This window comes from Struthio camelus, chromosome 8 (genome assembly GCF_040807025.1).
Source record: "Struthio camelus isolate bStrCam1 chromosome 8, bStrCam1.hap1, whole genome shotgun sequence".
NCBI lineage: Eukaryota > Metazoa > Chordata > Aves > Struthioniformes > Struthionidae > Struthio > Struthio camelus.
In genome coordinates, this window is record NC_090949.1 from 5,484,327 (window position 1) to 5,506,193 (window position 21,867).

Consider the following 21,867-nt stretch of genomic DNA (forward strand, 5'->3'; position numbering starts at 1 on the left):
GTGTGGGAAGGTCTGGTACCAAAGGCTTGGCAATATCGCAGCCCACCTTCACCCGTGCACAGGAGCACGGGTACTTTGGGATTCTCCTGTAGGGAAAGGGGCCTCTCCGGAGAGCAGTCCAGGTGCCTGGAGATTAAAGTGCCTCAGTGATTTTGGGAGCCCAGAGCCAGTGTTTTTTCAAACAGTGGTTTTATCTTCCCTTACTAGTATGTAAGTGCCTGAGCACCATTGATTTCCGAAGGTATTAAGTGCCTGAATGCCTCTGGACCTTGACTGCAGGCACTCAGTAGCCTGACTTTCAGGGAACATTAGCAAGGCTCCAGGTCCGCGTAGACTGAAATGCAGGTCTGCAACACACCCGAGCGCACGGTGAGGATCCATGCTGAGAGACTGAGGCCAAAGCTATTCCTGGTTTAAACGGCCTGGGATGGCTTTACGCCTAGGAGAGCTTGAGGTGTGCATGCACCCAGCCGGAAGCAAAGCCGCCCTATACCTGTTTGGGGGCAGCTGGTCAGCCGAGAGCGAGCGAGGCTCGTGCATTTTCCTCTCCCTCTCTGACCCTCGCCTGTGCGTGCTCGATGCATGACTGCGAAGCAAACTGGAGCGTAAAGGAGAGCTGTAAATCAGCCTGGAAGCTGTTGGGGAAACAGTCCCTGGAGGAGGCTGTTTTGCTTTGGGTTGCTGTGTTCTACTTCTTAAAAGCTTTGGCCCGCGGATGAAAAGCTTAGCATCTAATCCCGTCCCGGAGGAGCGCTCTTAACGGCGAGCGGCTCGAAAACACCTCGCTCGCTCTGGCCTCTCCTTCCCTCCTCGCCCGCTTTCCCCTTCCCGCCTGCCCTCCCCCTCTTTTCCATGCTCTTCCTCCCCTCCCGCACCCTCTTCATGCGGTTGCTCCGGCTCTCCCGTCCGTCCGTCCGTCCCGGCTCCTCCACCTGCTCATCCAGACGACTTGCGCGTGCGGCCGGCCAGGGCCCCCTCCCAGCCCAGCGCCCCAAAGCCGGCGTTTCTTAATGTGGCCCCCAAATCCCTCCCCACCCCCCCCCGCCACCTTCACTCCCCAAAACTTAAGAAAAAAAAAAAAACCCAGGCGACATGTGTTTTGAATTATTGCTCGGCCACCACTGTAAAGCGCGCCTGCTTACCCCGGGCGTCCTGGGTGCTCTGCGGGGACGAGCGGGAGGCAGCTGCGAGCCGAGGCCGCCCGGGCGCCCGCCGCTGCGAGGTCCCGTCCGCGGGGGCGGTAGCGCCGCCTCCTCCGATCGCATCTCCCCAACAGCGGCGCCGGGACCCTGGTTTGGGCCTGGCGGTGGGTGCCGGGGGCAGGCGGCGGCGGCGGCGCGGGCGCGGAGGCGATCCCAGGCGGGCGTGCTGCGACGGCGCCAGATGCTCCTCCAGATGTGGGAGCTTCCTCGCAGCCCTGCCAAGAGCCGCTCCGTCAGCTGACGGCGGACGTAACGCGCGGCCGCCGAGGGCCCGGCTCGCGCGCCGGGGAGGGACGGGGACCGGCAGCCCCACTGCGCGGCGCGCTCTGCTCGCAGAGGAGCCGCGGGCCGGGCTCCGGCGGGCCGGCGGCCGAGCGCTGCCGGCCTCACCAGCTCTCCCCTTGTCCCCTTGCTTGCTGCAGGTGTGTTCGACAACTGCTCCCACACGGCCAGCGACAAGGGCTGGGCCCTGGGCATCCGCGCCCTGCAGCTCCGCGGCAAGAAGGACGCCCGCTTCTTCTTCTCGCTCCGCACGGACCGGGCGGCCGCCGCCACCGTGGTGGCGGGCTTCCACCGCTACCGCCCCGAGGCCTGGACCCACGTGGCCGCCACCTACGACGGGCGGTGGATGGCCCTCTACGTGGACGGGGCGCGGGTGGGCCGGGCCGGCTGGCAAGCCGGCGCCCTGCACAGCACCTTCATGGCCTCCTGTCGCACGCTGCTGCTGGGGGGCGACGCCTCGGCAGCCGGCCACAACTTCCGCGGGCACTTGGCCGGGCTGGCGCTGTGGCGCGTCGCCCTGCCCCAACCCCGGCTGCAGCGCCCCTTCCTGGAGGGGCCGGCGGCGGGCGCCGCGGGCTTGGCGCTCGCCGCCGGCTTCGCCGCCCCCGAGGAGCGTTGGGTCCCCTTCAAGGAGGCGGCCTTCCCGCGGCGGCGGGTCCTGCCGCCCCCGCCGGCCCCCGTGCTGCGGCCCCTGGGGCCCCCGGCCTGCGGGCAGACGGCCTGCGACAACGTGGAGCTGGCCTCCGGCTACAACGGGCACTGGCCGCTGCGCGGCGAGAAGGTGGTGCGCTACCGCGTGGTCAACCTGCTGGACGACGAGGGCCGGCGGCCCACGGTGAGCCGCGAGCAGGTGGCCCGGCAGCACCGGGCGCTGAGCGAGGCCTTCCGGCCTTACAACATCTCCTGGCAGCTCAACCTGCTGGAGGTGCGCAACTCCTCGCTGCGCCGGCGCGCCGTCCTGCTCGGCTGCGAGCCCAGCAAGATCGGCAACGACCACTGCGACGCCGAGTGCGAGCACCCCCTCACCGGCTACGACGGCGGCGACTGCCGCCGGCCCGGCCGCTGCTTCTCCTGGAAGCGCCGCGACGGCGTCTGCCACATGGAGTGCAACAACATGCTGGACGACTTCGACGACGGCGACTGCTGCGACCCGCTGGCCACCGACGTGGGCAAGACCTGCTTCGACCCCGACTCGCCGCAGCGGTAGGCGGTTGGGGGGGAAGCGAGTTGAGGGGGAGCGGCGCGGGGGGCTGCGTCGAGGGAAGGGGCGTTTGTCCCCCTCCCCAAATCCCTCTCCTGCGAATCGAGGGACCCTCCGTGCCCCCCTGAAAGCAGCCGAGGAGTCGCCCATCTCCACCTTGCCCCCAGCCCCACACCTGAAGGTTTAAAGCCCGTGCTTGCTTTTTTTTTTTTTTTTTTTTTCTCATTTACATTTAAAACGCCTTTCCCTGCCTGCTGGGGCCGGGGAGAAGGAGGTAGGTAGGCTTTGAGGAAGGTGTGGAGCAGCGGGCGTGAGCATCTCCAAATCTAGCCCCCCGGGGCGCGTAGGGGAGCGAGCCCCGCGGGGAAACGCCCTTGGCTGGGCACGGCGAGGGGCTGATCAAAGGCGAAGCCTGCCAGCGCGCTGAAAGATAAAGATGAGCTTTTGCGCCCGAAAGCTTGTCTGTATTTTCCAGCTGTATCTGATGAGCTAATAAAAGATTACCTCTCCCTGCGAGCCCTTCCCTGAGCTCTTCCCTGACACGTTTTCAGACTGGGCCTCTAGCTGCTAGAAAACATTGAACAGGGAAAGAAAAGCGGGGGGAAAAAAAAAAGTCAATAGGAAACAAAAGGAAGAGCTCAGGTGCTGGTATCCTGAGGGAAAGGTCTCCTGGCTGCCCCAGCCCTGCTCCTCAAAACTCAACCGTGTTTTGAAAGCAAATCCCGCTCTTGTCGCAAAGGCCAGGCTCGGCCGAGCCCTGCTGCGCGACGGGAGGCTCTTCGGTGTCCGTAAGGACCTCGAGTAGCAGAGAGCACCTTCGGAGGCGGCCGCCTGGGTGGACTGAAGAGGAGATGTCTCCCCATGTGATGGGAGACCCTGGGCGGTGGCACTGATGCCGTGCCCGACCGCTCCTTGGCTTACGCGCGCCTCCCCGAGGCCGCGGTAAAGCCGGCTCCCGGCTTGCCCTTTCTCCCCAGCGCTCCGGCCGCCAGACGGGAGCTGAGCCTGCTGTGTCACTTGCCTCTGAAGTACCGGCAGCTATGTTGATTGTTTCCAGCACTCAGGGCTCTGCCAAATGTGCTTTTTGGATAGAGACGGGGAAGGGGAAAAAAAAGTCATGGCTTTTTTTTTTTTCTTTCTTTCTTTCTTTTTTTTTTTTTTTAATCTTTTCTGTCTTTGTGTCAGAGAAAATTGCTCATTCGCTGCTGCTCTGTGTGTGGTGGTGTGTCTATCAGGAGAAGCTCTCTCTTACGCTGTTTGTTCATATTGATGGGCAGAGAGGTCCACCTCAGTGGGCACAGTGCAATGAGGATGCTATGGTGAATGGGATGGTCTGGCGAGAAAAGCTACAAGGAGCTTTTTAGGGACATGTCGCTCCTTCCCTCCTCCTCACTCTGTTCCCCAGGCTATGGGAGCAGGCAGGCTGTGGTCCTAAGTACCTTGTTTCTGAGCCTGGCTTCTTAGATCTGCTCTTTCCCAGGTGGGAAATGCAGGGTAGGGGGAAGCAAGCGTCTTTGGCGCAAGCAGTGCTAATGGGAGAGCAACAGTGCTTCTTTTCATCCGTTTCTGAGCATTTCTCACACGTCTTTCAGCCGTCTGAGAAAATGCAAGAGAAGGATGAGCGCGCCCTTCTTCCAGGGCTTGCCTCTAGCCATGGGGCTGCAGCGCTGGGTCTCTGCCCGAGTACCCCACCAGCAGATGTTTTCCCACCTCTGGAAGTCTCCCTGGTGACCCCAATTTTCAGTGCTCTGTTTCTACCAGGCATCTCATTTTCCAAGTGCTCTCTGAATGGTAAGACCTGGATGGGAAGTTGTGACCATTCGAGCACATGGAGTATTTTCCTAAGTGCAGGGGAGATGAAGTCGCTCTCCTGTCTCCAGGTTGGCCCTCTGCTCTTGGTGGCGTTGTTGTGAGCCATCCAGCATCACTTGGCCTGCAGAAATGGCTTTGTTTTAGCAGGGCAAAGGGTTGGTCCTTGCCCTCTGTGTGTAGTTACAGAAATGTTTTCATCCTCAGAGACGAAGGGCTCCACCTTAAATTAAAAAAGCCAAATTTTTCCTGGTATGAATCAGGACTTCCATTTGTCAGGATTTTCCCCTGAAAGTTGGGAGAAAAAAAAAACAACAGCAACTTGCTTCTGTGGGAAAGGAATGGGAAAGTGGGAACACTAGGGAAATAACAAATCTTTTGCAATTTTCTTTCCACAGATCTCATTGGTCTGAATATAAGACAAGATTGACTGTTTGTAGTCTAAGCTCTGAAAAAGAAATCCAATGTGCCCTGCATTTGGGAAATGTGGGGGCATGAATTGTGCCTGGCTAATGATAAGCTTTCCTGGGCCATCTTTTACAGACTTCTTCAAAGAAGTTTGTGGACTCCTCCTCTTCTCCAGGCTCATCCTTCCCAAGCAATGGTTGGAGCGCCCACATCTCTGGGGAAGAAGGGGAGCATTTGCACAGATTCTGTATATATATTGGGAAATGCCTGGGGACATGGGTTTTTGGTTTTTTTTTTTTTTCAAGAGAAATAGCTGTGTTAGTGATGCAACATGAATAGAAAAGTGGCAGTCACGTTTGGCAACGCGTGGTCACCTAAGCCATGCCCAAAACTGAGGAATCACTAAAACATGACGCTGCAGCCAGCTGTGGTGGAGTGAGGGCATTTCTGAGATTTTTGGGGTGATCTCTGAAAAGAAGTGACAACCTCATCCCAGACGCTTTCCTTTTGCGAAGGAGGCCCTTTTGGAGGCCATACGTAGCTGAATCTTTTTGGAAAGAGCTGAGGCAGCGCCAGGGCTGCGGAGGTGAGCTGGAGCAACAGCGGCATAACGGCCGGGCAGAGCAGTGCAGCAGATGCGGTGAGCAGGAGCTGCTGTTTAACTACAGAGTGCTCCAACTGTACAACACTGGCTCTCCTGTGACACATTTGAGTTTGTTTATTTTGTGGGAAAAACACTGGGAAATTAGTAGCGCAGATCTGGGAAAAATCAAGGAAATTTTGAGCGTGCTGTCGGGAACACCTCGTAGGCAGCACAGTCAGATTGAGTGCTGTTCCTCCAAAGCTGGTGGACAAATCCCAACATACACAAGCAGAGAACTTTAGCCCAAGGCATTTTGTTCAGGCAAAGCTCCCACTGAGTCAGTACCTCTGGGTTTGGTCATAAGGTATTATACTTAAATGAACATTTATGAGGAGTGGGGTAGCTGGGGAACTTACAGAAGGATTTTTAGAGTGGAAGCCAAAACAGGAGAAATAACACAAAATAAAATTTAACAAACTGAGAAAAGGCAGCAAAGTGGGAGCCAGGTGCTTAGCTCTTAACAACAGATCTGAGGGAGCGAGCTGGCCGCTCAGCTGAGCAGTCCGTGCTTTTTTCTACCTGCTGAAGAACCACGAGTCAGGGTTTAGGACTGAGCTGGAGGGAGCTGAGAGTGCTGGTGGGGAAAGGGAATGATTTAGATGCAAATGCTTCTTAGCATGACCAAAAATAGTCCAAAAGAGAAAGTCAAAGCGAGACACTGGACCATTTCTTACCAAAACTGTTGACAGAATCAGTTTATTCTCATGAAGTGTCTTGATAGCTTGTCTCGACTTGACAGGGCCGTGAGCAACCTGCTCTAACTGGACCTCCTTTTAGCAGGAGGTTGGACTAGAGACCTCTGGACTCCTTTTCCAAACTATATGGTTCTTTAATAGCATCAGTTCAGCTTTTTTCTCTGAGAAGCTCTCCCCTATCTGTGCAGTTCTGATCTGCAGTCAGAGTTTTGTGATGTGCACTGTTTCCTTAGGAAGAGCTGACCTGGTTTGCTTCTCCAACCCTATTGTGTGTCAGAGATGCACTTCAGGCCTTGCGAGAAGATGCTCCAAGAGCTTCTTGCTAGATGTTTAATGGCAGTTGGCTGGGACATGTTTCCCTGCAATTTCTAGAGGATGAGAGAACAGATGAATTGCTGAATTCAGCCCTGGAATCACCTGGCACATGGAGGAGGACACTGTATCAGCTATAAGTCCACCCTTTCTTCTGGCTACAATCTTAAGAAGTCCTAGCCTTGGCCTGGAGGAGAACCCTAGACTCCATGTTCAGATGCGTAGCTATACAAGGACTCTTCTTGCTCCTTGTGTATGGAAAAAGAAGCACACGCAGGGGAAGAAGGTTCGAACCATGACCCAAGACTGCCACAGTCTCTTGTAGCATCACACAGCAGGCAGGACTGTGACACGTATGCTACTGCTACCCCTGGCAGAGGAAGGACGAGCAAGAATGACATTGCTTAGCTTGTACAGTTCAGCCCCTGGGCCTGGAGTTATCCAATGCAAGCCCATATGGAGGGGCCAAATTAGGTGTACAGTTGCTACTGGCTCCCTCTACGTCCATGAGACTTCCAGTGGGGGTACTTAAGCTCTGACAAGGTCTCAGGAGAGAGCTAGATTGCTCTCTCTCTGACTCTATAGAGTGTCTAAAGCAACAAATATACTTTCTAAAGTTAAGTGGGGAGGAGCAAGCCTTGTTACTTTGCTTTACCAGGTTAGCATTGAAAGTAGATTAGTCAGAACTCTCAACACAAGTCCCACTGTTCTTTGAGTTACAACCTTCTGGGGCTGTTGCCCAGGCAAGGCAAGCGAGCTTGCCTGTCCCTGAAGTGGTTTATGGGAAGGTTGTTGGAGGACTGTTGGCACGCGAGTATTTTTCCTTGAATCTTCAACAGATTCCAACTGAGATAAAGTTAATCTCTGTCTTTTACCCCCCAGCTGGGACAATACCCATGTGTAAAACATATCAGAGGGCCTGTGTGTTTGTGGTTGGAGTTAAATTTGACTCAGAGCTCAAATGAACACTCACATGAGCGTAGACGTACCCTATAAGGCAACATCACAGGAGTAATAGTGAGTCGAGAACTTCTCTTTCACCCTGTCTTGCCGTATCAAGAACAAGGGAGTAGGCAATGACAAAAAAGCTGTCTGCTCTCATCCTGCACATAGTCTTGCTCTGTTTTAAAGCATTCTCCAGGAGTTGTTGGCAGTGCAATGCCAGGGTCTGGAGTAAAATTTGCATTGATTTGCTGCAGACACACATCTTCTGTGCCTGAGTGCTGTTCTAATTGGTGCTCTTGGAAAGAAAGCAATAACAGCTCATTAACAGCAATTAACACTCAGTGAGGGTCCCCCTCAGGCAGTTAGTCAATGAGATTCTGGTGTGTGACACAGTTAATGTGAAAAGAAAAACTGGAGGGCGGTCTGGATGGCAAAGTGGATAAGGACAGAGCTGCAGGGCCTTTCATCTCAATATCCAACCTAACAGTAGAAGTAACAGAGGTTAAAAAGAGAAGGTGAAAAATGACCAGGCATCTGAAACCTTCTAGTGGCCTAAGCCAGGCTTAGATACACTGGGAGGTGAGGTCAGGCTGACTAGAAGCAGCTCTGAGCACAGGTGATACAGGCAGTCGCTTAAAGCAGCAGACTGCTACAGGGTACAAAGTGGCCCTCGGTCCCTCCCTACTTGGCCTGTGCCACAGCCCCAAAGGCCAGACTGCCTGTGGGGGCCAGGGCTGTGCGAGAGATGAGGGTGCACAGCGTGGTGTTTGAGTGGGAGCCCTCACTCCTTCCCCCTCAGCAGGAACAGCCAACTCAGCTGTCTGGGGCTCTGTCTGTCCCACTTCTCCTTTTTTCTCTGGGGGCAGGGGCCCCTGTTGAACCCTCATTCCTGGAGAAGCAAATTCAATTTTGCCTCTGCTGGGATGTTTTTGACCACAGTTTGGATATTAGGGTATCTGATGAACCTTAATGCAAGCTTACCTGGCATCCCTTCCAAAGAGAAGGATGCGAAATTGGATTAAGGCTGCCTGGGAGCCTCCTGCTGTTTAAGCAGGCCTCTTCAAAAAGTAACCCAAATTAACCTCAGTGAATGTATCTTGTAGACAAGCCCCCAAGGATGAAGATATTATTATGAACTATTCTGTGGTAGTTGAGTAATCTATTGTTGGAAAACAATTAGCCAAATGTGGTTCGACTGATAGTATAAAAGGTGTAAAATGGAGAGCAGCTGAGGAGCTGGTGATATCTTGGTGCAACAGCTGACCTGCCTAGACCTTAATCCCATCCAGACAGTAAGACGACATTCAAGTTAGCTGCTTACTTCCTCTCATCCTTTCTTTGCCAGAAGAACCCCTGGCAGATCTTCCTCGTAGTAAAAGAGGTTAGGTAAAGTTATTTTAAAATTGCAAGCCCTGGGGACGAACTGAGGTTGCTGACACTGTTGCAGAGCATGGACTTGACTGGGGTTGGAAGGAGTCTGTAGACACCTTCATTCACTGCCTGGGGTGGTCTTTCACTTGAGGAAAGGATGGAGAGGTGTGTTATCTACAAACTATTGAACTTTCTGCCTGTGAGATGTCATCAAGAAGAGACTGTTTTCTTGCCATGTATTTGCACGAGGAAAGCATAGTTAGGAGGTGCCCCTATTCAGGGTCTGAGTCCCAGTTGCATCTTTGCTCTCTACTGCACCTCTTGGAGTCCCACTGGTCTGGCTCCAAGTGTTGGCCTGGTGTTTTCCAAGGACCAAGACTCGAGTACTGGACTTGAGCCTGGGGTCTTGTAAGTGTGCTGGTGAGGATATGAGCACTTTGGGAAGTTTGGAGGTGGCTAAACTGGGTTCACTAGCTACTGAACTTGTTGCTTCTCCTCTCTGATGGACCTGTTGGGGCTGGGGAGCCACAGAGGGTAGATAACAGGGCTTCTTGCTGGACCCTGATGGATTGTCTGGTGAAAGCTTTAAGGTTTCATGAGAGTAATTGTCTCTGAGCTCATCAAACAATATAGTCTTTCCTCACAGGAAAGCCCAGTCTCACTGAGCTTTTCCCGTTGATTCCTGATTTCCAAACTTGGTAATGATAAAAGGGATCGACCTTGGTATAGCCCATTATATGAGGAGAACGGGATATCTACTAAACTGCTTGCTCATAATGTAAGTGTACTCAGAGGCTGTGTCCATACAAACATGCCTGTAGGTGACTGAGCTCAAACTGAGCCCTAGCTTGGGACTGAGGACTTTGGATTTGATTTTGACCTTCACAGACAAAATGCATTTAAAGTATTCTGCATGTAACAAGTCCTTAGTAAACAAGAGTCTGGTGTATTGTGCCAGAGACAAGCCCAACAGTGTGGGTCTCTGCTCTGGGGCTGCTTACCCTCAAGAGGGCTCAGGACTTGGGATGGTTGTGGGTGCGTGTCAGGGTAGCATAAACCCTGAGAAGATGAGCATGCTGTGTGCTTGATCAGTGCCAGTTAGTGAGGTCTGCAGCATTTCTACGTTTATGCCACCTCTGGGTAGTCCTGGGGAACTGCACGCCCTTGGGCTCTCTAGCTGGTGCTGGCTGCTGCCTTCTCTTTCTCTGCAATATATGTTTTGTTTGCTTAGTCTTCCTGTTTCTTCTTTCCAATTCCCTGTTAGCTGTGAAAGCTGCTCTTTTCCTTCCACTTGATGTACATGTCTTTCTGGTGACATGTTCCACGTGCTGGTCTTCTCATTTTCGTCTGTGCCTCTTCCAGGCTCTTGAGAGAGAGCTGTATCGCATCTCCCAACCTGTATCACAAAATGAGACTGTGAGTTAGGCATCCCAAAGGGCTCTTGGGGGCTTTCATTCTTCCGAAGAAGGTGTGAGAGGGAGATAACAACATCTCCGGTGTGGGATGATGAAAGGAAAGAAAACGTATCTGAGGGCTGTGCCCCCATACAGTGATGAGAGGTCCACAGGAGAAGGTCAGGAGTGCCAGAGGAGGTGTGGGAGGGGAGGGCGGGTTCAGCATGGAGACAGTGCCTTCTTTCCAATGAGAAGTGGCACTTGGGCACAGCCATCTGGGGAGAGGGGCAGGAGTGAGATCTTGGGGACCCTGGTCAAGAGCAGAGGGCTACATATTGGACCTTTCTCAGTCAATGAGAAAGCGCTGGCTCCCTGCATGCCCCTGTTTCAGTGGGACTAGAGCTTAGCTGTGTTACTCCAGGGGAGCAGAGGGGTTTGAGGGTGCAGACAAAGGAGTCCAGGGGCTGGTTACCAGCCCCGTCTTTGACACTAGCCAAAATGGCTTATTCTGAAAAGCAATTTGTAGCATTTTGTGGATGTGCCCAAATCTTCCACTGTGCATTTCTGGGTGCTACAAATAAGACATAAAATTTACAGTAATGCAGTCACTTTCTTCCCAAGGTGGTAGGCTCAGGGGCTGCCAATAATCCTCAGCTGGAGGACACATCTTGATTAACTCCTGCAAGCTTTTCTGTTAGTATGAAGCTGTCCTGCAGCATGTGCTGTGAGGTACCTGCCAGGTTCCCCTCCCCAGAATGGCCGCATCTGTGCAGAGAGGGAAGAAAGGATCTGTGCGCGAGAGGGAAGGGAGGATCCCTGCCCAACAGTTGTAGGCAGCCTGGGTGCTTTCGGGGAAAACAGTCCGGATGTGAGCTATTGTTCTAGCAAACGCAACTGTCCCAGAGGCTTAGTTAAGGGGGCTGATTTTATTGGGATGACAATTCTGAAGGAACAGTGGGTGTTCAAAGGTTGGGGGAGGGGTCCACTCTTTGTCCTTGGTTTTAGCCCTCCACGGGACTCCTGCTTGTCCGACCATGCTTCTGTCTGCAGGCAGCTGGCCACAGCTGAGACCCTCACGAGGCTAGAGAGACCCGAGGAAACAAAACAGCAGGGCAGCAAGGAGCTTGGCAGCAATCTGGTGGGACTCCATCAGCTCCGCGTTGATGGTGTCTCTGGAATGATTTATCCAGCATTTGGGTTGGCAGGCTGAGCTGCAGCCATTGGAGTTGTTAAATGAACATATTGTTTTTAGTTTTCCTTGGCCCAGCCGTTCTCATTATTTAGGAAATCAATTTGTCCATCCGCAGAGGGTGATTGGGGTTGGGGGAAGAGGAAACGGGACAGTCCGAGTTCTGCGGAGCCCAAACCCACCAGAATAGTGCAAGGCAAAAGCCTTCACTAGAAGGGTCTGGAGGGGTAGAGCATGCTAAGCACTTGCGATTATCGCCTGCCAAGCACTGCGCTGGGGACCAGAAGCAGCCTCAGATTTTTTGTTTGTGGTTAACGTATGATCATTACATTACAAAACTTCCCCAATAAATTATCTCACGTCCTTTTTATATCCGAGAGGAAGGCATTTTTAGAATGCTGGCTTGTGTGCGCCGTGCTCCAGGCTGGAACACCCAATCTCTTGGACCTAAAAATAAGTTGGAGACTTGGGACTTGTTTTTTCCCTTTTAAAAAAAAAAATAGAGAGAGAGAGAGAAACTCAGAGAGAAATTTGGGTTGAATAGAGTTCTTTTCTTCTTTTTTCTGTCTCAGGCCCTTTCATAACCAGTATCAAGGCTTCAAATATTTGCCATTTAGTGAAACACTGCTGTGGTGAATGTAGTAAAGTTTTAGGTCTGTTTCCAAGACTGAAGATTACCTTTGTGGTGAAGAGTGCATGAGGGGGGCTTTGTAAAATCACAGGGCTGCACGGTTCCTCTTGCAGAGGAAGTAGGTGCTCTTAGCTCAGACCACCAGGAGCTTAATCCCCTCCCAGCAAACTCACCCAGTTCTGCAAGCCCTATTAAAAGGGTCTTTCACTTGTCAATGCCCAGGAGATTTCAGCCTGAACAGACGAGGCAGGCAGGAGCTAGAAAGGGCAACAGCAGCCCGGAGGTTGGAAAGACAGGACTCTGGTCTTCCGACATCCTTTCATGGACACGTTCTCCTGGTTCATAGTGCCTCATGGTTGTGTGTGCTCATTGCAACCCTTAGCTGTGGGCTCAGCTGAGCATCACTCAGAAATCCTTCCTATTCCACTGCCATATCAGTTGAGAAGGCTGGATAAAGAAATGAAACTGACCCTTGCTTGCCACTAGCGGTCACTGGAACAGTTCTTGGAGATGACCTCCATCTAGGGGCTTGGCCTCTCAGGTCCTCATGGAAGCCATTTTGCTTTAGATGGAGTGTGGCACATGCCTTTTGGCACATATGTTTTAGGGTCATGCTCACCACATTCCTCTGGGCCACAGCTCTCCCTCTTCCCACCAGCTCTCTGAGATCTGTCCAACAGATGAAGATGCTGTGGGGGATGGATGGGAAAGGAGTAGGCACCTGGTGAAACAATAGTGGTATCCAGAAAAGATAGACACTTGCCCTCTGTTAAACAGCAGTGGAATGTGGCTTTCCAACTTCTTTAAGCTCCTTTGAAAAGCCCACACAGCAAATGTCATGTCTTCTCTGGTGTTTGCAAACATGGACCCACCTGCCTGTGCTATAGGCGAGGATATTTCCTGCTCTTCAGCTGGGGAAAATGAGGCACAGAAAACCTGGCTGTCTTGCTCGCTCATCATGCAACAACACAGAGCTGGTATTGCCGTGGGGCTCTGGCATCCTGTTTCTTAGTCCCTAAGTGGGGAAGAGGGTCATTTAATTACAGGAGATGAAGCTGGCAGTACTCAGTCCTGGTTAAACACAAGGCAAAAATTTACACTCACACCTGCACAATTCCCCTCTGCCTGGAGTGCTTAGCGGAGTCTCCTGGCCCTGAGGGGCTCTGCTTGGCCACATAAAGCCCATGCAATGGCAAGGAGGGGAGAACAGGAACATGGCTCCCACTTGCTTTATCCCCTCTGCCTTTTCCATGGCAGACTGAGAAATGCGCTATAAAAATTGGCAGTGAAATTCAGGTTCCTGGGGAGACAGACTTGTTTGCAAGGGTCTTGAGACTTCCCTAGGCCTAAAATGTTTCTTCATTTTTTTGCTGCAAGCAAAAAGTAAAAGAGACAACTAGATCCGATGTAAATCAGCTATGGTTTAGGTGGGATAGGGTTTATCTTCACAACTAGAGACAGGGAAAAAGTGCTATAAGACTCGGTCCTGGAAGTTTTTTATTTTTCTTTGAAACAAACAATACAGGCAGAAATTGAGCTGTACTTGGTTTTGTTTAGCTTGGAGTCTTCTCTAGAATAACTTGCCACTGTTGAATTCTACATAGCAAAACCACGAGGGGCTGCAAACATATTCCTCTATTTCTCCCTGTGCTTCTCACTCACCCTCTCTCACACACATCTTCTGTATAATGCAAGCATCTCATCAGCCAGCATCAACATTATAAAAAGAAGGCAACTGCTTATCCCATGTTGTGGATAGTGAGTCTCTCCAAAGTGTATTGGTGTGTGCTGGAGCCACGATGCTGCCTTCGCTGGGCTTTGGAGTTGAGCCATTAAGAGAAATGCTGGACTGCAGTTCTTCCCTCCTTTCCCAAGCTGCTGCTTTGCTATGTTGTCTCTCTCCCTCACAGGATGCCTTTCCTTCCCTTAAATAGTTCAAAACTGGATCTTCTGGTTAACTCTCCCCCCGCAATGCTTTTTTTCCCTCTGTTTTCTTTTCAGAGATGTTGTTGTCTTGCAGTGATGGTTCCCCTCTCCTTCTCTAGGGCCAAGCTTTCAGATAGTCCTTACACAACCCTTGTAAATGTGCAGTATCTTCCCAAATTGCTAGATCCGCGATTAGAGCCATGCTCTCGCAGGTAGCCAGGCGTGTGATCTGGGGGAAGGAGGGTGGGTTTTAGAAACCACTGTGATGGTCTAAGCCTCCCTCCCAGAGGCTCTCTCAGTGTGCCCTCTGAGAACAAGGGGCTAGTGCTGGACACAGGTGGAACGCCCACCCCTGTGGGGTCCGTCACCCAGGCATGCACAGGCTTTGCACCCACAATCCACGCTTGGTCAGGGGCATTGCTCCTTCCTTGTGTGCTCTTGAGGTGCGGGAGGTGGAGGTGAGTTTTGCTGCAAGCAGGTTGTACTCTGTTATGGACCTATTTGAGGATGGCACTGGGAGGCCATGTTACTGGGGCAGTAGCAGGTGGAGAGCTGCAATATGTGTTTCCTTTGTTTATTCCGCTGATATAGAGGGGAGGCAACAGGACAGCCAAGGTTGCAAATCTGAACTCCTGAATTCCTGCTTGGTTGGGTTTTTGAAGCAGAAAGTTAGAGGAAACGGGAAGACAGAAGTCCATTTGCAATGTCAGGATTTTCAGGTCTGTATTGTTTTTTGCCTGGCTTCCTACACAGGTGGCATGTACATGGCCTTGCTGTCCCACACATGCATGGGTTGGGCTCTCCCCTTTGCAATGTCTGAACCTATCGGTTAGTTTCAAACAGACAGGTACAAATCTCAGACATCTGTGTTCCCGTAAGCTCATGGAAGCAGGCAACCAGGAGAAGGAAGTTGACTCTGTGATGTGCTCAGGGTGGAAAGTAACTGCAGCCTGTGTTGAGCCTTCATAGACCTTGGAGAGCCTGTGAGGGTGATAACCTTAAATACGTGCCTTAGCTGTGGGGGAAATAAAGCTTCAGTCAGAGCTCGTAGACACCATGAAATAAGAATCAGGATTTAGTCTGTTCTTTGCTTCTAGGATTACTTGCTTAGTAATTAGTTCATTCCTGAGTTTACTCCTATTTATGTGTTTGGTTCACGTTATCCCTAGATAAACCAAGATTTCTACCTGAGAAATTCAGTGCAGGATCATCAACTGGGAACTCATAGGGTGAATTTAACCCAGGAGGACAAGAGTCCCAGAAGCATGTCTGGGGTTCCAGCCCACAGGAAACTCTCACTGGGTGCGATAGAGAGTGTGCACAGCCACTGAGGGCAAGTGATGAGCTCTGTGTCTTCTTCCCACCCATGAGAGCAGCTGGAAACTGAGCCATTTTGAAAGCTTGACTCTACATCACCATCTGGTCTAATGAAAGACATCCCCATACCTGTATGAGACTCAGATGGGTCACGTGTTTTAAGATGATATCACCCCTGAGGAAATAGTAAGTCTCTTTGAGGAAGAGAGGGCCGTGATTGATTCTGATAGAAATAAAGGCCATATAAGCAAATGGAAACTCCCTGTTGACCAGGTCCCTGTAATTTAAAAGGATTTTTACTACCTTTTCCAGTATGCATTTGAAAACCTGCATTTACTCTTACATACTACAATCAGATGGTTTTTAAGCCATTAAGGCCCATTGGGTCAATAACCATCATTTTCAAAAATCTATTAAATACCCATTTCCGTGGAAATAGAGCTTCTACAATTGATCACAGCTACCAACTCCCATTAAAATAAACCCCAAATGCTATCAAGTCCCCCAAGATGCAGAGCATTAAAACACAGATTACCAGGACAAATTTATCCCAGGGGAAAGTTGATGGCCCATTATGCTTAAGCAAAACAAGAATTGTCACATAAGCCAGGAAGTTTATGGGACTTGCATGGATTTGTCCTCCCTAGGGGGGTTAAAAGGAAGGTTCATGGGGTAAATCAGTAGTGCTAACACAAGCTCAAAGCTAGTCTCCTAGGGGAGTTTTTGGGAAAGGTTTGACTTATTTTTGTATTAACTATCAAGTGTGTATAGGGGACCTTCAAGGCTTTGGCCGTTTCACAGAAGCAGATGATGCATTAGGGCTGAGGCCCTGTAAGGAATGCTGAACATGTGGGTCTATTCTTGGCCATGCTATATTTTCCAGATAGAATTATACATATATTTTTGTGTGTGTTGTACACCTTGGTTGAGTGTCCAGGTTCTCTTACTACTCAGCCAAAATTTCTGAGCAAGAAAACTCCAAGCACATCAGTGTATGTGTGAGAAAATGTGGCAGTGAGGTGACCTTATAAAGAAGAGGGTATTCTTTTTCCAAGTCCTTGCCTTTCTCTTTTGGGGTAGAGGCTCTCTGGGATAGGGCTGCTGGTGTTGTGATGGATCCTAAAGCAGGCTGTGGGATTGCAAAGTATCCTTGTGAGTTGCCTCTGGGTGAGAAGTGGCTTGAGAGATGGAAGGCTGGTGGCTGGGGGCTTGCAATGCTGGAGGAGAAGGGGTTGTGTTGGGAAGATTCTCTCTTCATGTGTTCCTGGTAGCTCTTTGAGTTTCTGCGCATGGGTAATGAGAGGTGTGAGGTCCTGAAACAGGGCAGCTCATGCCGTGCAATTGCAGAGATGTGGAGTGGAGAGGCACTGTATATCCCTACTTACTACTGGCAATGGAAGGAGGAGGTCATAGCTCTGGCAGATCCCCCTCAGGAGGTGACCCAAGGGGCTAAGACCCTTCAGCGTGGCTGCTGTGTCCTTTAGAAATTGGAGGCCTCCCCCAAGGAAGGCACCATGGTGGGGAAATAGCAGTGGAGGCGAAAGGGGTCCTAGCCCTGACTGCTGTGTCTTGGCTCAGCAGATAACTAGAGGTTCATGAGGGAGCTTTGCAGTCTAGCTGTCCTTTCTGATTAGGGCTTCACTGCTTACTGTCTCTGCCAAACAGAAATAACTTGCAAGACACGGGCTGGCTGCTGGCGTCAGCCGAAAGCTGCCGTGCCCCATCTGAGGGAGAGGTCAGGTAGTTCCTGTTGAGCCAGAGGCCTGATTTCACCTTTTTGTCTCCCTTCATGCCTCCTTCAATCAGCTTCACTGCAGCCCTCTGCTCCCTTTCGGCAGCCCTTGTTTTTTTCTGCTGTGTGCGTGTGCGCCTGCTTCTAACCCAACACTCCTCTTCCCGTTGCTCTGTCCCTTCTCTGAGCACTTTTTCCCTAGGAGACGATGTCTGTGGTACGGGGCTGTGTTTAGACGCCTCCTCCAAAAAGCCACTGCAAAAAGATGCACCTTTTCCTCCAGCAACACAGCAATGCTGGATGGGATTTGGGCTGGGAATCAAGGAGCCGAGGTGGTGAATTAGTCTCCCACTTTCTAAGGAAATTTAATCTGAGGAAAGCAAAGGGGGCACATGTGGATTCCTGCTCCTGCGAAAGGGTAGACATCTATCTATAGAGCAAATATTGTGGGATTTTTCTCGTGTGCCACACAGCCAACAGGATTCATTAGGACCCCTCGCTCCCTTGAGATCTGTTTTTCGGTCCTAATGCTTTCCGCAGTGTGGGTGTCTCAAGTAGCCACACAGCCATTTGGTTTCTTGGGCAACAGAAACGCAGCTTGGACAAAATGGTGGTGCCTATGTGGGTATGTTGTAAATTAGGACACATGAGTGATTCAAAAACCTCACCTGATCCGTAGATGTCCTAAAGCAAGGTCCTATCTCAGTTATAGCTAGGAAACCAGCACAGGCACATTGAGGTATGTGCTACTGAGTAGGCAGTTGGAGGTGCAACTGCCTTAGCATAGCAGTGCCCTTCTCCCTCTGACAGCTGCTGGGATTCCTTAAAGAGCTGTCCTGATGCTTAAGCAGTGCCCATCAGCAGTGCTGGGTTGCAGCCACTTCCCATCAGGGAGGTGGTGTTGTCCACCATCTGCGTGACAGCTAGCAGGGGAGTGAGGCAGTATGCTGGCCTTAGCCTAAGAATGCAAACATCATAAAACCAGTGTCTTTCAGTGATCCAAGCATCGGATGCGCATGTGATCAATATGATTTTTCAAGCCAACAAGCCAAGCTGCCTCTCCAGTGTAGAGCTCAAGGCACTGTCAGGTGGAGGAGGAAATGAGATTGAGGAAGTTAGTTGGCAGCCCATCCGTTCCTATTAGTTTAGGCTTTGCTGAAGAAAGATCAATTGAACATCCTGGTATTTTCAGAGAAGAGAGAGAGGGAATTCCCGACTCCTGCAGTCCTGGTCAGAAGTCCTGGAGGCTGGGAGCTGATTGATGCAGATGGTTTAGCATCCTCCAAGAGAAGCCTCAAGTTTGGCAAAGTCCCTTGTGAAAAGCCACAAGAGAAGGCTGTATCTGAAGGCAGTCTTTTCCTGTTGCGAGCTGCAGTGTTTGGAAGAGGAGGTCAGAACACCTATTGGTGGGGTGCACGTGTGTAGTCATGAGCACGTGTCTCCTGAGGGCTGCCTGTGGTGGTATGAGAGTGCAGCCTGGAGTAAACCACTCCTGAGACAGAGAGCTTGTCAAGACAGATGGATGATGCTTGTATTCCTTCAGACAGCAGTAAGCACCTAGCTGTTAGTGGCACAGCTGGCTTTTCTACTTTTGCTCTCACTAGCTAGGAAGTCCCCCTTTCACCTCAGCAGATAAGTGGAGACGCTTTTCCAGGCTGCCATTTATTCCCGTTTATGCAAAGTTTGTCAGGGCCTGTCCTGTGTGTCTGGGGAGCTGTAAAGGCTGAATCAAGTGAGGAGCTGCTTGTCCAGCCTCCGAAATGTGAGTTTCCAAAGTGTGCAAAGTACAGCTAGCCCTAAAACAAGCCCCTGCTCCCTCACTCTGTGCGTAAGCTGTCAACAGAGCTATAACAAGATCCAGAGAGGAAACAGCGTATGGCTAAAAAGCAAACAGGCTTTGAAGAGGCTGGCGGTGAGGAATTAACATGGGTTTCCTAAAGTCGGGTGCCACGGCATGGTGCCAGGAGGCAAAGAGGAGTCCTTCATGTCTGATTGTGGCTTCTCAAGAGAAACGTCAGCATATAGAGCATGCCTTTGCCCATGTTCACATCTGCAGTATCTGGGATCTGTCGACTCAGCTGGTTAAAAATTTTGGTTTCTTTGCCAGTTTATTCAGTTTTCCCAAAGAGGGCATTGTTTATAATTTACTGAACTCCAGCTGATCACATCTACTTCATTCCCTGTGTTTAAGTGTTAAGGAAATCTCAGTCCCAATGGATCTGTTTTGTTGTTGGGCTCTCTGATACCTAAAAAGGTGTGACTGTCAGGCGGAGCTCTGTCAGTTGAGCGTGAGAAAAGCTAAATCCCTCTTTCCATCAATTGTTCAGTGGTGATTCAAACGTAGTCTCTTGTTTCCATCAAACTTCCTATTTCTGTGATTTTGCGGCGATGGGAGGGAAGGGTGGAACTAATAATGTGGAGACCTTTATACCTCAAAGTCTGTTGAAATCTGCAGGTGGATTCAAGACCTGTTAGAGTGAGGACAACCACATCAGCTTGTCTCATTATGATATTTGTTCATTCTTGTAGATACCGATGCATGTATCACACTTGCTGCTCTTCAGTCATATGGCCGTGGTCAATCCTTCAGGATGCAGGGTGGCATTTCCCCAGGGCCCCACTGCAAATGTACTGCATCCACAGAGTTTTTCTTTTCCCCCCCATCTGAATATTTTCATTGCTGTGCTTCCCGGTCCTGCTTTTTTCATCTTCAGCATTTCACCTTCCCTCCCACCTAGTCCAAATGTCACCTCAGACACCCTGCCCTCATCCAGTTGCTACCACCTTTGTCTCTCTAGCTCCAGTATCATGATTTTAATGTTCCTGTACTTTGCTGGAAGAGAGCTAAAACTCTACCTCACCGTCTTAAATAAAGGTGGAGACCATATATTAGTTTTATTCAGGGATGCATCTCAGTTATGCTGAGTTTCAGCTCCCTGCCCAACAGATGCACTACTTTTTTTTCTATACTTTTTTTTTTATTATTTCTAAAAGAACCCTTTACTCTTTGTTTTCACTGGAGTCAGACTGACTTCTGAGAATTCTCATTTCACCCCTGCTCTCCCTGGCCCTATTGGGTGTTGCATTGTCTGCTACTTAGTCTTGTTTCTCCCATTCTGTTCTTAGTTCAAGACCTGCATTTATCCCTCCAGTTAAATGAATCTGAAAGTTTTCTTTCTCACGTAACTCTTCTATAACTTCTACATTGCTTACCAAAAGCAGGTCTTAAATAGCATTGCCTTCTGCTGGTTCCGTGACAATTTAATGAATAATTATGTTAGCCAGCACTTCCACGAATAGCTGGGCTGTACCATTGTTAGTAGCATTTATTCTTCAGCCTATCTCAGGGTAAAATGCCATTTAGGGCTTTCTAGTCTAGTGCTAATGTTATTGCCTTTCTTACCCAAATCTGACCTCAAGAAGTTGCGCACAACCATCTGATGGAACTGGGAGCAGGTATGCTATGTGGATAATGGTCTGTAGACTTCTTTGTCTCTTTCCCCAGTAAATCTACATGAAGAGGTCACAGTCTTGAATCAGAGCCCTTCTTGTCTTTCTGATCCTGAGCCCACAGCTCTGCTAATGCAACTCATTCCAAGCCTGCTGTTTCCGTCCTGAAGCCAAATCCACCTCCCACAGGGACTTTGAGGGTTACCTTAGAATGCAACAGCAATTGCTCATGTATAAAGGAATCCCCTGATCCCTAAGGCCATCACGTAAGTTTTGCCCTGTGTCTCTTGTTGACATCTTGATCCTCAGCCCCTCATGCAAATTTTAAACTCTGTCTTTTATGCAGTGCTGCTTGCTGCTTTCTAGGTCATTCTTCGGCTGATGGTGTCAGTGCCTCAGAGATGGGTTTTCCCAGGCAGGTCCAAGAAGGTATGCGATGCCCTCATCCCCTGTGTACCCAAATGACTTTGAGCTCTTTGGCTAGTGTCCAATACCCAGTGAAGCTGATGAGGGACTCTTGTTGACTACAGAGGGCATTGTTCCAGCATCGTTGTGCCTCTCATGATCCCAGGGGAATGTCTGACTGTTACTCAGTCCTTCCTGAACCTCTCAGGCATGTTTCATATCTGCCCCTGCTACCAGGGCCTGCCAGCTGAGTGAAAGTCGTTTGGATGTTACTGCCTTGTGAAGTTGTCATGATGCTGGCAATTATGTTTGTGGCATACCAGCATAGTGCTGGCCCCCAGTCAGAGCTCCTAGGCCACAGTCTTGTGGATGGAAATAGTCTTAAGGGTTAAGGAGGACTTCGGCTTTCATCTAAAAAATATAGCATGTCCCCATTCGCAACAATGCAAGAGATTTCAGAGAAGGGAAACCCAGAGCGTGAGGCAGCTGTAGTTATGAGAACCACCATCAGTCTGGTCTGGAGGCAGATCGAGTAACCCATCTCAGCTTGCATGCTGTGCCAATGCGGTACCGTATCCTGTTTGCATTGTGGGAGTGGGCTTTGTCTGCCTGTGGCAGGGTCGAAGGGAGCAGCATAGCAGGGATGAGCATCACCTGTTAACTGGTTTGTTGGAAACAGGTGGGGATTCACAAATGCTAGCACAGAGGATTCACATGTGTAACGAGAGCCTAAGTTTGGAAGATAGTCTCTTTAGGCCTCCTGTGGTGTCAACAAGAAAAGGAGTCCTTTGCCAGGACTCAGATGTTCACATTGACTTGCCATCTGGAGGAGTGTCTCTCTTCATTGACTATACAGAGAGCTTAGAGAGCCTGTCCTCAGAAAATAGTTCGTGCCACTTGATTTCAGCATCTATCTTCATGGATTGAATTGTGGCTCTTGCTTTCAGCTGAGTGC

At 50.6% G+C, this 21,867-nt stretch overlaps 1 protein-coding gene across 1 annotated transcript in view; it reads left to right on the forward strand.

Annotated features, from left to right (window-relative positions):
• PAPPA2 (pappalysin 2) overlaps window positions 1-21,867 on the forward strand; it is a 116,631-nt gene that overhangs the window by 7,965 nt on the left and 86,799 nt on the right. The window contains exon 2 of the mRNA XM_068952541.1: window positions 1,625-2,687. Within this exon, the coding sequence (XP_068808642.1) occupies window positions 1,625-2,687 (1,063 nt within the window). The remainder of the gene's footprint in view (window positions 1-1,624; window positions 2,688-21,867) is intronic.